This window comes from Vitis riparia, chromosome 4 (assembly GCF_004353265.1).
Source record: "Vitis riparia cultivar Riparia Gloire de Montpellier isolate 1030 chromosome 4, EGFV_Vit.rip_1.0, whole genome shotgun sequence".
In the NCBI taxonomy this organism is placed as follows: Eukaryota; Viridiplantae; Streptophyta; class Magnoliopsida; order Vitales; family Vitaceae; genus Vitis; species Vitis riparia.
The window spans coordinates 5,016,631-5,035,442 of NC_048434.1; the positions used below are offsets into that span (position 1 = coordinate 5,016,631).

General features: G+C 35.5%; 2 protein-coding genes across 9 annotated transcripts; one reads left to right on the forward strand and one right to left on the reverse strand.

Moving 5' to 3' along the window:
* The first annotated feature begins 1 nt into the window (after position 1).
* On the forward strand, positions 2-5,354 carry LOC117912547 (pentatricopeptide repeat-containing protein At4g21065-like). 8 transcript variants are annotated; one of them, XM_034827171.1, is made up of 2 exons: positions 2-4,949; positions 5,050-5,354. In XM_034827171.1, exon 1 carries the CDS (start codon positions 13-15, stop codon positions 1,900-1,902), a length of 1,890 nt encoding a protein of 629 aa, XP_034683062.1. In that variant the 5' UTR covers positions 2-12; the 3' UTR covers positions 1,903-4,949; positions 5,050-5,354. The 8 variants fall into 8 exon arrangements, with proteins under 8 accessions (XP_034683062.1, XP_034683056.1, XP_034683059.1 ...); XM_034827165.1 differs by having other exon boundaries at positions 2-4,616; positions 4,803-5,354; XM_034827168.1 differs by having other exon boundaries at positions 2-3,837; positions 3,939-5,354.
* Positions 5,355-15,937: 10,583 nt separating this feature from the next.
* On the reverse strand, positions 15,938-17,515 carry LOC117912070 (probable sugar phosphate/phosphate translocator At4g32390). Its single transcript, XM_034826527.1, has one exon. The coding sequence runs from the start codon at positions 17,404-17,406 to the stop codon at positions 16,354-16,356; it is 1,053 nt and encodes a 350-aa protein (XP_034682418.1). The 5' UTR covers positions 17,407-17,515; the 3' UTR covers positions 15,938-16,353.
* Between the last annotated feature and the right edge of the window lie 1,297 nt (positions 17,516-18,812).

Sequence of the window (18,812 nt, forward strand, 5' to 3'; positions counted from 1 at the left end):
GTTCTGTAGACAATGCAAATGCCTCCTTCAGGCCAAGAGGAGAGCCGTTGTGCCTTTTCAAAAATGCGATTCTCATACCTCAAACCAAGGCTTTTACATAGCATAAACGCGTCAAAGCTCAAAACGACGACCCTTCACCATCAATCCAACATGAACCATAGAGCTGTTGAACAACCCTACTTGGATCTCCTCCAAGACTGTAACACTCTTCCCAAACTCGCTCAACTCCATACCCACATCATCAAATTGGGTTTCCAGAATAATCCTTTAGTCCTCACCAAGTTCACTTCTGCTTCGTCCAATCTCGATGCCATCCCCTACGCGATGTCGCTTGTTTTCTCAGTGGAAGATGCCCGTGTCTATGACGCCTTCCTTTTCAGTACTATCATTAGAGCTTACGCTGAAAGTAGTCAATCCAAGCACAATGCTATATTTTATTATAACCTCATGCTTGGATATGGGATTTCGCCCAATAAATATGCGTTTCCCTTCGTTCTAAAGGCCTGCGCAGGTCTTAGGGACTTGAATTTGGGTAAGGCGGTTCATGGGTCATTGGTAAAATTTGGGTTTGATGATGATATTTTTGTGCAGAACACTATGGTTCACATGTATTGCTGCTGTTCCGGAGGGATGGAGTTTGCTAGGAAGTCGTTCGATGAAATGCCAAAGTTGGACCCGGTTACGTGGACTGCAATGATTGGCGGGTACGCACGTTTGGGCCAGTCTGCTGGTGCTGTTGGGCTGTTTAGGAAGATGCAGATTGCAGGTGTTTGCCCAGATGATGTTACCATGGTTTCCGTTCTGTCTGCTTGTACTGATTTAGGTGCCCTTGAGCTTGGAAAATGGATTGAGTCTTATATCGAGAAGGAAAGGGTTTTAAAAACTGTAGAGCTCTCTAATGCCCTCATAGACATGTTTGCAAAGTGTGGGGATGTTGATAAAGCATTGGGTTTATTTAGAAACATGAGCAAGAGAACAATTGTTTCTTGGACTTCTGTCATCGTTGGCCTGGCTATGCATGGTCGAGGATTGGAGGCCGTTTCTTTATTTGAGGAGATGAAAGCATCTGGGATGGTCCCAGAAGATATTGCATTTATTGGGTTGCTCTCAGCTTGTAGTCACTCAGGTTTAGTTGAAAGGGGCAGGCAATACTTTAGTGAAATGACAAGGCAATTTGGCATTGTACCTAAGATAGAGCACTATGGATGCATGGTGGATTTGTTAAGCAGGGCTGGACTTGTCACTGAGGCACTAGAGTTTGTTGAAAGAATGCCCATTGAGCCAAACCCGATAATCTGGCGAACTCTGATTAGTGCTTGCCGCGTCCATGGTGAGCTCAAGCTTGGGGAAAGCATCAGTAAACAGTTAATCAGAAATGAACCCATGCATGAGTCAAACTATGTGTTACTTTCCAATATCTATGGAAAGATGTTAGATTGGGAGAAGAAATCCAAGATTAGAGTTGCTATGGGGAAGAAAGGGATCCAAAAGGTCCCAGGAAGCACCATGATTGAGCTAGACAATGAAATTCATGAATTTATTGTAGGAGATAGATCACATAATCAATATAATGAAATTATTAAGATGGTGAACGAGATGGGGAGGGAAATGAAGAGGGCTGGATATGTTCCTACTACAACAGAGGTGTTTCTTGATATTGATGAAGAAGATAAAGAAGATGCTTTAAGTAGACATAGCGAAAAGCTGGCTATTGCTTTTGCACTTCTGAACACACCACCAGGATCTCCTATTCGGATTACAAAGAATTTGCGGGTTTGTGGTGATTGTCACTCTGCTTCTAAGTTCATCTCCAAGATTTATAATCGAGAAATTGTGATGAGAGACAGGAGCCGGTTTCACCATTTCAGAGATGGGCAATGTTCATGCGGAGATTTCTGGTGATAAATGAACATCAGTTTTGCGCTTGAGCAACATTCTCTATGAACCCATGTTGTATTGATCAGATAGGATCTAGAGGCTATTACAGAGCAAGGGATTGTGTGCCAGATATCCCTGATGATTATTCAGCAGGTAGTATGGTGGTGTCAAAATTATGGACAAGATGGTGTGATCAAGCAATGGGACAATTCTGTTGCAGTGAAGTTTGATGCAAGCTAATACATAAGGATTTCCAGCAAATGGGTCACATTTTGGAAGAATCTTACAGAATATGCAATTCAAGGTTGGATGGGGTTCTCCTGTATTTATATTCAATAATCACTGTAATGCTTCTACCGTCACTTACCTTATTTTCAGAGGCTTATTTTCAGAGGTCTGGTTGAGGCATACTGATCAGGTACTGGAATATCCTGAAAGATGTTTTTATGGCTGCACCAGGTTTGTCCAGGAACAGGATCAAAGCTTACTATTAACGATCTATGTACATGTTACAAAGCAATTCATCCAAATTTTTTTACAATCCAAAAATTCATTTATGAATTGAAGCCTTTGATGCAAATGACTTTAATCATCAAAGTTTCAAGAGTAGTGTATTCTGCTTGAATTTGCATTGGAGAAATGGAGTTGGCCTTTACAGCTGAGTTGATCAATATGAACTGATTTGGCGGTAGGAGTTAGTGACCAATCAATGAAATTTAAACCTGCAAGTGAATGAAAAACCCAGGAATCATATCTAATTCACACAGACCAATTGTGAGTTAAGCTATATATTACTAAGTATAGGCCATTCATGCATCAATATGATGCACACTCAAACATAAGCATGGCTGCAGGCTCCAACATAACCTTGCGTGAGAGAGCATGATCATCCTACAGGTACACACTCACCCTGAATAGACTACTTACTTTTATATGAAGTCCATTTCCAAATCCTCAGGTCATGTCCTTCTCTTTCCTTGGAGAAGCTAGATTTGTCAATCATCTCTACATATCAAATTTTCAATTCCCTTGGTCAAAATAATTTGCCCTATAAATCGTATTTCAGCATGTCATATGGGTGTTTCATAGGCATTATTCCACAATGATTAGATACTTCTTTGATCAATCATTAATTTTTGCATGTGGAAACTGATTTCTTCTGGCAAGCACCCAGCATGTTCTAGAACTGTAACAGTATCAGTTTTGATATTTTTTCTTCTCCCTTCTTTCTGGGGATAGGGGCCCAGGGCACAGGTGTGTGGTTTCTGAATATTGGTTTTGATAATGTTCATAGAAGGAAAAACAGAAGGGCCACTGCTATATCCAAAAGTATATATTCCAGGGATAATGCATGTTCAATATTCCTATTTTTTTTTTCTTACCTTCCATTCCAATGACTCTCCATGACATTTAACTGCCTTGTGTTTTGCTACACAATATGGAGTGGGATGAATAGGGAAACGTAAAAGATGAAAACTAGATAAATAAAAATCCTTCTAAATGACTAAAACCTTTAATTTTGCAACACAAGAAACATCTCAAATGATGCCAAAACAATCTAATTTGTCACAAATTGTGGTGGAGGTCAATGCCAGGACCTGCATATAAGAGAACCTCCTAAGACGTTTAACTTTGCCAGTGCAAGTATGGCAAAGGGAGGATCCTTAGTTCCATACCTTAATTTCTAGTGTTTCTCATGCTCTTTTCCTATTAATTTTGATGCTATGGTTTGTTTCCTTTCCTTCCTAGTTTTCAATTTTTATTTTTTTTTCAGTTGAAGACGTTTTTGAAAGCTTTACCATGAAAGCTTTTACTCATTATTGACAAACAAATATTGACTTTATTTTTGCTATAAGGAAAGAAAGACGGTTTGGTCTATCACTGACATCATAGATTCCAATGGATTCCCTGCTGACAAATCCTAAACTAGTGGTTGGGTATCTGCTGCCCTTATTTTAGGTACACAATTTTGACTCTTTTGTTGCTTCATAATCTATGCTCCATTTTCATGAATCGTAACACTTATTTTGATAGTAATCTATGCTCCATTTCATATCAAGTATGCAAAAGAATTCCCGAGATGACTCATTTTAATCAGGTATCGTCTTGAGTATTCTATCAATTCAACTCCAGAGATTATGAAATATTGGTTTTAGTATTCTTTTCAGTCATGACTTTTTACCTTAATGCAGATTGCACTTCAAATCCAATTCTTCCTGTTACTCTTGTTAATAACGTTTGTTTTCCATGAGATAGTTGTAGGTACAAACTGTTATCCAGGGTCACTAAGGACCTGGATAACATATAAGCTCTCTCTCTCTCTCCCTCTCTCTCTCTCACACACACACACATAAAACACATGAGGTTATTTTACATTACACAATTTCGGTGTTTCCACCAGCAAATGATCATATGTACAAAAACATATTTGTTTGACCAGTGAAAACTTAACTTTTGTCCAATTGTCAATGTAAGAGAAAATTTATATAAATTTCAATTGACTAAACCATCAAAATTCTTCTGGGGATCGAAATATGTGAGACGCTCTCCACAATGGGAATAGCAGTGAATCTTATAACATACTTGGTTAGGACAATGCATCTGCCAAATGCTACTTCTGCCAATACTATAACTGATTTCATGAGTCTTCTTTTCTTCTGTTTTTGCTTGGTGGCTTCCTTACAGACTCCTTAGGCAGATACAAGACCATTGTAACTTTGTCTGTAGTGCAAGTTCTTGTAAGTTAATCTTCTTTTATTTTCTTCTTCTTGCTATGTTTTACCCACCCCCATCAAATAAAAAGAAGAAAAAAAAGGGAAAATGAAAAAATACAACCCTCTAAATAACTTTTGCCTTTTCTTCTTTACTTCTACTGGATTTCTAATATGGTGAAATGCGAAAATGATGTAATAATGGTGAATCAGGGTACCAGCATGTTAGCAGTATCAACCAAACTGCCACAGTTACGCCCAGCTTCTTGCCATGCTACTGCAACCAACAATACAAACAAGCTAGCAAATTCCGGATGGAAATTCCTTATGTATCTTTATATCCAACTACACTTAGAACAGGTGGTCTAAAATCAAGTGTATCAGGTTTTGGAATTGATCAGTCAAATAATCTACTTCTTCAATAGGTTCTTCTTCATTAGCATTGGAACTTTGATGGCAGTTATTGAACTTGTCTGCATTCAAGTTGAAGTGGGTCGAAGCTGGAGTTATGGGATCTGCTTTGTTCCGATGTTTGCTGCTATTTTGATATTCTTATCAGGAATTAAAGATACAGATACAAGAAAAGCCCAGGAAGCCCCATAGTCCACATCCTCCAAATTATTGTGGCTACCACAAGGAAGATGAAGACTGAAGATACCTTCTAATGGTGGTGTATTGTATGAGGATTTTCCAGGAGTTTCAAGAATTGACCAGACAGATGAATTCAAGTGAGCAGAAATGTAGCACAGCATTTTATTACTTTCATATTGCTCTTCCTCTTATCTTCTCAGCTCCTTCATCCTTTTTGATTCCTTATTTCTGCAATGAGCGTTCATCCTCATATTGAAACCTAAGTTATCTTTGCCTTCTTACAAAAGCATTCATTTTCAATGTAACAATTCTTTTCTAATCACTATCCATCTCAGCATCCTCACTCCTTAGTGAACATGTGGTTTTTGACACCAAAATTATGTGGAAAAAAAAGAGGAGGGGAAACAAACAAAAATACATAAGAACATGAAACAATTTTGAATTTGATTTATTTTCCCTTATTCAATAACTAGCTTGTTATGCTTTTTGGTGTAGTTTCTTGGACAAGGCTGCTATTCTCGTAGAAGGCAGCTATAACATAAATGGTTTCACAGCTCCAAACCCATGGAAATTGTGCCCAGTAACAAAGGTGGAGGTGAAAATGATGATCAGACTTCTACCAATTGGGCCAACAACAATCATGTTATGGACCACATATGCACAAATGCAGAAACATTTTCAGTAGAGAAAAGGAAGCATCCATCATGAAGAGATCCATAGGGGATTTCCAAATTCCAGTTGGCTCACTTACAGTCCTTTTTGTTGAGGCCATACTGGTCACTCTGGTAATTTATGACCATTTCTTAATACAGCTTTGGAGAAAATGGAAAGGGAAACCAGGTAAGAATCTGATTTCTGGAAGCCCTATGGAAGTAAACACTAAACATTGTTCAGTTCTGTTCTCCATGGTTCATGTGATCATTTTCAGGATGCGTGTGAAAAAACTATGTCATCTCAATTGTTTGTTATCATTTTTGCCTAGCAACTCTATTATCACCCAACCACCAGCCTCTTTCTCACAACTCTTTCACTAGGAATTCTTTGTTAGTAGCTTCTTTGCTTCAATCATGAAGGAGGTGACAGGAAGTGGGGAGAGGCAAGGATGAACTGCTGCTCAGAATCTGAAACTGGATCTTACAATACAGAATGTGTGCATTGAATTTTAAGTCTTCAAATACTTGAATCTTGGAACCTGACCAGCTACTGAAATTTGATTATTATTTATGGCTTATGACTCATTGAGATGAACATTAGCTATATTAAAAGGCAGCAAGGGTAAAGCATAGAGAGTAATCACAGTTCCTATGAGGTAGCAATAAAGAATAAAGTTCATACTCCCAATCTTCAATATGTTTTCCCCTCAGATTATGCAAGAGCAGAGAAAATGTGGGTCATAATCCCAGTCCTCAATGTGCCTTTTTCCATGGATGTTGCAGTGATGTTCTTGACTATTCAAATGTCACTCATTGAAGTGACGTATAACTTTTCTTTACTCCATAATTTACAGGGTTGTTCTATGGTACCCACTCTTCATTTTGGGGTACCTACCCACATTTGACCCCAATAAAAATATGACATGTGTAAAGTGCATATCATTAAAAAACTTATCAAACCGGTAAAGATGACTTGTTGGTGTGAAATAATCACATGCATTTCATATATATCTAAATATTACAATTTTTTTATAATTTATTATTAAATATCAAATATAATTTGTTATTTAATGCATTACCTAACTCTATCTAAAAAAAAAAAATCTTACCTACTACTTTTATGCTCTCATTATTCATATATAAAAAAAAGGATAGTAATTTAATATGAAAATTACATAATTTCAACTACCAAATTACAAAATATGTAAGATGTATTTTGATTAATCAAATTTCAAGATCAAGTTTAAAACTTTTTGAGAGAGAAAATTTAAAATTTGTATTATATGAAGAAGATGAAGGATTTCAAGTGATTACAAGTGTCAAAGGTAATATTTGATATTTTTTTATCCAAATATAATTGTTGTAGGAAGAAATGTGATGTTAAATAACGATTTTAGAATTTTTTATGAGTTTATTATAAAATTTTGTTCTCAAATTGTTATTAATATTTTTATATAAATTTTTTTTTTGTTCATAGATTAAATTTGAAGATGAAGCTTTATATGTCTTGAAGGATGTCAAGTGATTACAAGTGTTAAAAGGTAACATTTGATTTTTTTTTTCCATTTACATATAACTATTGTAGGTAGAAATGTCATGTTAAATGACATTTAAATATGTAATGATTTATAATATCTAGATTTTTTAATTTTTTTCTGAGTTATTTTTAATCAAATTGAGAGCATTTAGTAATTTGTTATGAAATTGTCATTAATATTTTGTAAAAGATGGTACAAACTTTCTAAGAGAGGGTACAAACTTTCTAAGAGATGGTACGAACTTTCTAAGAGATTGTACGAACTTTCTAAGAGATTGTACGAACTTTCTAAGAGATGGTACAAATTTTTTAAGAGATGGTACGAACTTTATAAAAGAACTTTCTAAGAGTGGATGCGAACTTTCTAAGAGAGAGTGCGAACTTTCTAAGAGAGGGTACGAATTTTCTAAGAGAGGGTACGAACTTTCTAAGAAATGGTACGAACTTTCTAAGAGAGGGTACGAACTTTCTAAGAATGTGTACGAACTTTCTAAGACAGTGTACGAACTTTCTAAGAGTGGGTACGAACTTTCTAAGACAGGGTACGAACTTTCTAAGAGTGGGTACGAACTTTTTAAGAGAGTGTACGAACTTTCTAAGAGAGGGTACGAATTTTCTAAGAATGGGTACGAACTTTCTAAGACAGGGTACGAACTTTCTAAGACAGGGTACGAACTTTCTAAGAATGAGTACGAACTTTCTAAGAGATGGTACGAACTTTCTAAGAGAGGGTATGAACTTTATAAGAGAGGGTACAAACTTTCTAAGAGAGGGTACGAACTTTTTAAGAGATGATACAAACTTTCTAAGAGAACTTTCTAAGAGTGGGTGCGAACTTTCTAAGAGAGGGTACGAACTTTCTAAGACAGGGTACGAACTTTCTAAGAGTGGGCACGAACTTTCTAAGACAGGGTACGAATTTTCTAAGAGATGGTACGAACTTTCTAAGAGTGAGTGCGAACTTTCTAAGACAGGGTGCGAACTTTCTAAGAGAGGGTGCGAACTTTCTAAGAGTGGGTACGAACTTTCTAAGAGAGGGTACGAACTTTCTAAGAATGGGTATGAACTTTCTAAGAGTGGGTACGAACTTTCTAAGAGATGGTACGAAGTTTCTAAGAGTGGGTACGAACTTTCTAAGAGATGGTACGAACTTTTTAAGAGATGGTACGAACTTTCTAAGAGATGGTATGAACTTACGATCTTTCTAAGAGAGGGTACGATCTTTCTAAGAGAGGGTACGGACTTTCTAAGAGAGAGTACGAACTTTGTGAGAGATGGTACGAACTTTGTGAGAGATGGTACGAACTTTGTGAGATGGGGTACGAACTTCCATAATTTCTTTAAGAATAATTTTTTAATTTCTTTTAAGAGTAATTTCCATCATTTCTAAGCTTAATTAGTATTAATAAATAATATTATTGTATTTCCATGTGGAAAAAAAATTTGAAAAGTTTGAAAATTTGTAAAATTTTCGAGGGTAAAGAGAATGTGACAAAGTGTGCTAAGAATGTGAGGATTCCTCACATTCTTTGTACAATTCCTCACATTATTCGTACCTTCTACAATTACTTAGTGTTTTAATTTTTTAATTTTCTTAAAAGTAATATTCATCATTTCTAAGCTTGATTAATATCAATAAACAATATTATTTATATTTTTAAGTGGAAAATAAATCGAAAAATTGTTAAATTTTAGGGTAAGGAGAATGTGAGGTAAGATATGAAGAATGTGAGGATTTCTCATAATCTTCATACATTTTCTCATATTTTTCATATCCTCTCTAATTTTTTAGTGTTTTAATTTTTAAATTTTTTAGGATAATTTACATTATTTCCAATTTAAAATTTTTTTAATGCTTAATTTTTTTTTTAACAATTCTATCAATAATAACTCAAAATAATATTATTAAACTATGTTATTGTTATTTCAAGTTAAAAAGTAAATCTAAAATTTTTAAATATAAATAATTTAGGTTACGCAAAATATGAGAACGGTATGAAAAATGTGATAAATACATGTTTGGTACTTTTATCACATTTTTCATATTGATTTTTAGTTTTAAAATTTTTGAAATTACAAATTTATTTTCGAAAATACTATCATTAGTAACTTAAAAGAGTATTAGTAATTTATTTTATTGTAATTTTACTTTAAAAACCTTAAATTCAAAAAATGTAAAATTTGGAGAGTAGGGAAAAAAATTAGGACGATCTAATTACCTAAACTTTACATATGATTACCAAAATGTTGAATTTTTATTAAAATACTCATTTCATATTAAAATATTATCATATTCATTTTTATGTTGAATTTAAATGTTTAATAATTTGTTAAAAATAAAATAATATAATTATGATATATGATAATTTTTTTTGTTAATAAATATGTTTTCAAATTTTATATCATTTTATTTTTTATTTTTTTCCAATTCTATTTTTATCTAATATTTATTTTATTTAAACCCAAAATTGTTGAGAATAGAGGAAGAAAGAATGTCACAACCAGTTCTTCCTTTAACTGCTTAAGTGGAATTTTTATTTCAAATTTAAAATGGATGACCAAGATGTAATCTTGGACATCCAATGGCTTGAAAAGCTTTTTGGGTAGGTACAGAAGAGGTACCCTAGAATTTTCCAATACTTTTTAGTGTGAAGAAAGGTGTCCGCCAATCTTGTATGTAGTATAAAAGTAGTAGGTAAGATTTTCTTTTTTTAGATAGAGTTAGGTAATGCATTAAATAACAAATTATATTTGATATTTAATAATAAATTATAAAAAAATTGTAATATTTAGATATATATGAAATGCATGTGATTATTTCTCACCAACAAATCATCTTTACCGATTTGATAAGTTTTTATAAATTTTTTAATGATATGCACTTTACACATGTCATATTTTTATTGGGGTTGAGGGTAGGTACGTGGGTGCCATAGAACAACCCAAAAGTATTTAATAGATCTTGTCTCTGTACCTGGCACAGCTTTTGCATGTGCTACCAATGGTTGCCAGACAGCTTGAGTCCTTGAAATGATTATACAATGTTGCTCAAATCCTTATGCTAATTTGACTTTTGAGATTCAAAACAATCACAAATAGAAAGAGAAAAGAACGTTTAGGGTTCTTGTACTTGAAAAATATCAATAATAAAAATTGAGTTAGGTTTATGATAAATGGAAATAGAAAAAAAAGATTAATTTATTCTTACTCTTAAAAAATGATAATAATTTTAATATGATAAATAAATAATTATAACAACTTTGTCAATAGGGAGAAAATAGAACCAAGGAATCTTACTTCTCCCATATGTTTTTGGAAAAATATAAAGACAACCAATCAGAACTACTTCATCTTAATTATTGAATATGCATAATAAAATCTAAATAATTGCATAAAGATATAAATAAATGACATCAAGATATAAGAATATTAACGAAGGAGATTCATGTGCAAACAATAAAATCCAAAAATGCATACATAACATCACTTGATTGATACTACGTTTTGAAAAATTATCTTTAAATAGTGGAGGTATCGGCCATAGAGGACGGCCAACCCGTGGGTCTTCCCACTCATTTAGATTGGGTGGTGAATTTCACTACAACAACTGTCTCCTAGAGGGTGTCGGATTCTATCGGGAAAGAGTATCCAAATGTTGTATTGGTCGAATATTGTCTCCCAATCGAGAAGTCCTCCTGGCGTCGTTTAAACCTATAGTGATCCGAGAACTCGTCCTAATTGATCCTAGAAGAACTCAAAAATGGATCATCAGGAAGAAGCCATCGGATCGCCAACATGGATCGTGTGACATAAATACTGAGGGTGATGACAAGACATGTACGAGGAACAAATCTCAAAGGAAAACCTTGTTCCGTCACATTAACAAGAACTATCAGGAAAGTCAATTATGTGTCATCTAAAGTATATCTGTCCAACCAATTATAAGCATCATGAAACCTCCAATGTCTGACTCCTGACATGTCATTTCCCCAAGAGAAGGTTAACACATTCGATCAATCAAGATTTGGTTTGGGAAGGCTCTAAAGGAGGAAAAAGAACAAAATAAGGAGAGATCATTTCCTTGCATAACCAAAACACCCATCAACAGAAAAGGTGATAGTTACAAGATTTACCAGTGACCCGAATAGTCTACGGATCATCACATCGGGTTGAGAACCAACAAATAGTACAACTATTTTTTTTTTTTGTGACAAACACTAGGTGCTAAACTTTAAGTCTTTGTCAAGGAAATATCAACCCCATGTAAAAAAATATTCAATCATAACCTCTACCCACTCTAGGTCAATAACCCATCAGAAAATTCGTCCCGAAAACATTAAGCTTTTCTCTGTAGCCAAAGGAAGGGTAGTGAAGAATGATATAAAAACAGAAGCAAAAACAGTGCCTTCCACTTACAAACAGTCTCCCATTCAATTGTAGAAAAACCTATTAACACAAAATGACAGATCTCAGGGAATTCATGATTAATCCTACATCAACCACATATGATATTAGCCTCGTACATTACGTGCTCGTTTCCCAATTGTCTATATAATATGTAATTACTATTAAATAATAATCTATGAGGACAAGGGATCAAAATTTTAGTAAAAATGGGATTTGATTTTTATAAGAATAATTTTTTTTTCCTACTTTTATTTTTAAAGCCATTCGAAAAATACATAATGGGTGAAAATAAAATTAATTTTTCATTCTCATTCCCTATTCCACATTCCAAGTTAAAATATGAGAAAATCAGTATTAACCTAGGATGATATATTTGGTTGATGCTGTCCATGCTTTTTTCCGACGGAATCCAGCCACACAAGCAAAGGGTACTGTTTTGTTTGGCTTTAATTTGCCGACGTGATCTTTTGTCATGTTTAGAATATTGGAATAGTAAATGAGAATGAAAGAATTCATTTCTTTATTCATCCAGTCCTTTGGTTTACTCGTAGAAAGGAGAATATTCCTCTCTCCCACACTGTATTGTAATTTGTAATTCATCTTCCATTCCATTCTTGTTCTCATTCCCATTCAAGGTTGCCAAGTTTAGATAAGAAGCTAATATTCATGAAAGATCTCCATCAAATATATGTAGTCTAGGCCTTGATTTCTGAAGTTGTTATTAGTTACTTGATATTTCTCGAGCTTTGAAAGTCCAAGAAGATGAGAAGCTCAGAAGGAAACGCATCAAACTAATTGAAGAGACGCAGCAACACTGAGAAAGAAGATAATTGACAGGAAAGACAAAGGGTAAGTTGAAATGAAATTTCCAACACCCAAAAGAGATTATTTGTTAAGCTGATTATATTGGCTTTCTACTCTATATACCAACAAAATTCTTGAACCGTTTGTATTTGATTCAATAAGTCTGTGATTGCAATTGGATGGAAATTCTGAAGTGCATGTAATAATTGTTAATTAAACCTTAAACACAAGTAGCATGTGGTATTTTGGAGATGAAGTCCAGTTGGAGAAAATGCAGGGCAAAAGTGAGCCTCTTTGTCCAAGCCTCTGAAGTCAGAACTAGCCTAGTGAGCCGAAAGAATGGACCCTGAGCAGGGTTTCTCGAGGGGCTACTCAGATTTATCCTCTCACAATATCTGTCTAAAAGTAGTATACTTCCCATTATTTTTTGGTAATCCTATACTTAACCAGATGCATAATCCCAAAACCCATACTGCCATCTTGGTCAAAGCCAAGAACTGCATAAAATCCTTCACACTATCTACTCCAATTTTTTACTAAATTCATTCAACAGGCTTCAATAGTGAGGTTAACTCAAGCATACAACAATAAGCAATTTAACCTTACCTCAATAGATCGAAGAAAAGCTGAGCTGATGCTAACATCAATGCACTGATCAAAGGGAGGATTTGCAGACCTGCATTCTGTGACAAAGGCAATGCTCATCTCCATTCATGAACTGGAGGATATAAGTAGTCATTTAATTGCCCCCAGTAAACATTTTCTTGATTTCCCATTTAATTTGGAAGTCAGAATATGAAACATTACGACCTGCTACTTTCCAGTCTGCACAAAACATCTGATTGCTATTTACTTTCATCAATAACTTGAGGTAGAAATCAATACAGATCTGAATCACCAATTAACTTTCACCAATGAACAAGGTCAGAAGTAGTGCAATAACAAGTGATACTTAAGTTGGCTGAAAAAAGAGTCAGATCTGAATAGCCTACATTCACCTGTCTGACTCACTGCAGAGCAATACAGAAAAAACCAATGCAAGAAATTTTAAATGACACAAGCTTAGTTGACCTTGAGCAATATAGATTACAGATTTAGCCATTAATTTGAAGGATGTGAACCGCATTTTGACAAATATGGAAAGTAGAAGAGTACATATATAGATCAACTAAATCTGTAGAAGACAGGAAGATAACTCTGCCAGACTAGATTTCTCAATGAAAGAGAAAGCAAATAGGAATTCCATTTGAGCAGGAAATCACATGCTAAAAAAGCTGAACATAAGAAACAGAAATCCAAAATGCCATAGAGCATCAACTTTGCAGTCTGTGAATTCAAACAAGAATGTAGACTTCAAAACAAGCAAGTATGAGCCAGAATAGTCACCTTAATACACTGTTGAATAATCGGATGACCTATATGTATTTTCAGCATAAAATAGACATGCCCTTACCTTGCAAAAAGAACCATGATTATCTAAGACAGAACAAGATTAAGCTGACTATGAGTTGCACCCAAGGCATAACTAGGCTGGTATGGGTTTAGGCAGATATGGCATATCAAGAGAGGGTAGCATGACAAACCAAAATCAACAACAAACAGGAGAGTACATGGGTTATGCTGAAAGGTTTGCCTGATGATATTAGCACTTTATGCCAGCCCCATTGCATACAGAAAGAGGCAGTTGGCAAGTCAGACTCAATTTTGTAAGCTAGAACTAAATTCACATGCACCAACACCCAAATGCAGTATACATTTTTGGACAAAGTAACAGGCAATTTTTCACTTGGTTTCCTTAGAGGATGAAATTATCTGCCATTTCCCTAGTGCATGTGGGCACATTGTGGAACAATGTAAACTTCTTATGCGTCTTGATTCTTTCATTTTTTTCTTATTAACATCCAGAAGGATTTCTCATGATCTGCAGTTTCAACCTAATGTCTTCAAGTTCTAATGGATGAGAAAGGAATTATGCTTTAGATCCAAATTATAAAGGAAGAGTATCAAGGCGTGGGTCATCTCCCAACAAATGAAAGTTTGAGAACAATTGTGTAACCTACAAAGTCTTGTCTTTCCCAGTTCTTATTTGCTGCTTTTCAGACTAGGCAAGAGACAAGTGCAAAAGGACAACATTGAGCATCACACACACACACATAAGTATAGGTGTAAGCACAGGGTAGCAAGACTCTAGACCCTTAGGGATCTTATAGGAACTTAGTGGCTACATCAATAAGATGCAAAAGTACACAGCTGAAAGATTGGTTACATTGCTAATACAGAGGGCAACAGATCAGAAGCAAAAATTGGAAATTTAATGATCTCTGTTGGGAATCAACAAAATTAAAAAATCATATCATCATATGCTCACTTTCTTTCATATATGTTAAATACCAAGTTTATAAAAAGCTAGGAGAACCTGCCAGCAAGTCTTTCAAGCAAATCCCTGATCTCTATCAATTAAAGGTGATACCTAACGTAGCAGCTAAAAATACTTCATAATTTGAAATGTGTACCATCAACCACAGAAACAAGAATACCATTATACTGTACTACTTGAGGAGAGAGCATTCCAGTCCTTTTTCATCTGGAAAGGTATCATTTTTCCCCAAATTTTCTCTTCTCATCACTAGCTTCATTCATCAAGCTTAGAAATATTACCATCACATTATCCAGACAAAGTTCCATAGTTCTCATCTTGTAGCAATTTAATTTTGTTACTCGAGGAACATGTTAGTTTGCTTTAATTTAAGCAATGGTTTATCAATTGAAAAATCCATATACAACAATTTTTCTTGCTTAAATTAAAGTGCTTTTAGCCTTTTATATTTTTTCAATGGTACCAAGTGCAAGCAAACAGCAACAGCTAGCTTGCATGAAAGATAATGAAGCAAACATGAAGCAATAACCCATAATTCAACAGCCACATATGGCAAAAACCAAATAGTAATTTGTTAGCCTAGAATCAACAACAAAAAAATAAGATGACAACAGGCATCATAAGCGTTCAAAACCCATCCACCATTGCGAGTATGAAAAGAGGAGAGCCAACAAAGGGAGCATAAGCATAGCATGTCAAAAAATGTGAATCCCTTGCCAAAGAATGACATCTAATTGAGCGACCGAGGGATTTTTCCTCTAATAAATTATTGTTGGTCAGGCAAACTTTCTTCACAGGTGCAGTAATTCCCATTTCACTGTTACGTTATTAAGAATTTGTCTCTAGCGGCAGAAATATGTTTTATCCGGGAAAATTTGCTTCAAGGAAAAATTGGACCAAGCCTCACTTTCAAGTTCCAAAACTTTATATAGGCTAAACAACAATTAAAAGAAACACAAATGTGATCCAGGGCAGTGTCTGATCTAATGATATCATATATCAAAATCAACGGGAGAAATGATTTGAACAAGTAAATAAAAATATTTGAATATGCACTAAAAGTGCATCAGAAGGAATTCCTACAAAGACAAGAGAGAAAGATCAATCTGAAAAAAAAAAAGTACAGGGTATTCAAGATTCCATCTCTACTAAAATACACAAATTGGCTACAAGCATCTCATGCAAATGGGAATCCTGAATTCCTAATATCACGAAGAAACAGCCACAACTAACACAGGAAATGGATAGACTAAATCACATACCGAATGAACCCACATTCATCCGAAGATCTTAAAAAAAAGGCGAAACCCATGATTTCTTTCGCCTCTAATTCCAATTCCTTTCAGTCCCTTGGATTTTATTTTCTCCGACTTTTCTTCTAAATTAGCTATGCAATTACGCCTCAGAATCGCTCTTCTTCCCAGCCGCTTCCCCTTCCCTGTCCTCCAACAACCTCCCGGCTTCCTCATCTGTTTGGGTGGTCTTCTTCTGAGCCTCCTTCGACTTCAATGCCTGCAATTTTGAATGATTGTAATACCCAACTCCCAAAAATGCCAAACCGTATCCAAACAAATTGATCGGCGTCACCGTGTCCTTTATCACCGACCACGAAAAAGCAATCAACAGCCAATCCTTCACCACTCCGGCCACATTCATCGTCAATGCCGATGTCTTCCCCACAAGCAAAAATACAGCCAAATTCAAGGCAAATGCGCAGAAGGAATTGGTACCGAATATCACAAAATCAAATTGAAAACTCGAATTGTTCTTCAATATGGGCAACTCCACGAAAATCCAGGGCACCAACAAAAACACCAAACAACAAGGCGCAACGTAGTAGAGAGAAGTGATGGGGTTGAGCGAAATGCCCTTGCTGGTCAACAAAATCTGGATCAAGACCAACCGAGTCGCCTCAAAGGCAACCGCACCCAGCTGAAGACAAACCCCCCAGGAATCAAAGCGGGCCTCGCCGTAGGCGGCAACGGCGACGCCGAGAGAGATGGAGAGCATGTTACACATGGTGTCGGACTTGAAAGCCTCTTTCTTGAAGACGACGCCGATGGTGTAGACGGCGACGGGCATGAGGGCTTTGAGCATTTGGATGAAGGAGACGGAGAGGTAAATGTAGGCGGAATTGGAGAGCCAGAGGCTAAGGGAGTAGAGAGCGCCGATGGGGACGACGGAGGAGATGTAGAGCTGACGAGACATTGAAACGGGCTCCACAACCTTGAGGATGCGGATGAGGAAGAAGGCGATGGAGGAGCAGAAGGCCATGTGGATGAGGGTTAGGGAAATGGGGAAAGGCCAATTGTACATTTTGGGGTCCAGGATATACTTGTTGTAGACAATGACGGTGAAGCTGAGGAAGATCCAGAGGCCTACGTAGGCGTACGAAAGGAGGATCTTCCTCAGGAGGCCGTCCGAGATGGAACCGCCGTCTTTCGCCATAGCTGAGGACCCGGGGTGCGCAGGATACACAGAGGGGGCAGGGGGGTGCGCAGGATAGAGCAAGGTGGGAGGAGGAGGAGGAGAAAGGTGGCGGTAGAGTTGTTTGGTGCGGTGTGAGAGGGGAAACACGCTCTGGTTCAAGTAGACGTTATATGGGCCCCATTTTTGGGCTCTTACATGGGCTACGGCCCATTAAGGAAAAAAAAAAATCCTTAAGTGGTTTTTTCTTGTCGGAAAGAAACACAAAATTATTTGGATTTACATGCGAAAAAGAAAATAATAATAAAATAAAATAAATAAAAGATGGAAGGCGCAGGATTGGCGAGACGGTGTTGTGTGTCACATGGGCTTCGCAGTTTTGCATGGTTGACCCCCCTATGCACGTGACGTCTGCGTGGTTTTTGCCCCACTTTCCAACCATAACTGAAAATTTTATTTATTATATAACACCACTTTATTTCTTTCACTCTTTCTTTTCTTTTTCTTTTTTTCCACAAAAAAATTATATCAATGGAACCAATAATATATATTTAGGTAGTAAAAAATAGAGTTTAATGTAACTCTAAGCTAAAGCAAAGTGCATTTTACCCATGAGATTTGAAAATGGAGACAAAATCATACAAGCAAATCTCGTCCCCTATGGAGTTTGGGGATTGCATGCCTTCTAATTTGGTGAAACCTAAATGAAATGGGTGATTGCTTTAACAACACCCATGATACCAAGTTTTACTAGAAGACAACCCATGTTCAAAATTCTTTGGCCATTAAGGTTTTTTGACTTTATTTATTTATTTATTGGAAATGTGATATATAATTTACAAAAATTAAAAAATATTTGTCAATTATATTTTATGACAAGGCTAGTGAGACCTTTTGACCAAAAAGTGGGCTACTTGGTCACAGTGTAAGGCATTGAATTTTTATTTTTTAAGAGTAGTTTAATATTTTAATTTGCTAGTTTTAATATCTGAATATTTGTGTATTATATTTATAATATATAGTTGTGTGGAGGCCAACCTAAATCATTGATCACAATCTCCATCCAAGGCTGCATTGAAAAAGAGAAAAAAAAAAAGGGGGGGTTTGGTGTGAAGAATGGTCCACTATAATACCAAACCCAAGCTAAGAATTTTGTCATTTTCACATAAAGTCAACAGTCGTGCCCTCCCTGCACTGATGCCTCCTCACATGGTAATTGGTTTATTTAAATAAAAATAAAAATAAAACAAATTGTAGAAAAACTAAGGCTTATTAAAAACTATTTTAAAAAATAGTTTTTAAAAATTATTTTATAAAATAAAAGTTTGTTTGAAAATCTAAAATATTTTAAATATGTTTTAAAAATAATTTTTACGTCCATTAACTTTATTTTTAATCATTACATATATTTGTATAATTATTTTTTT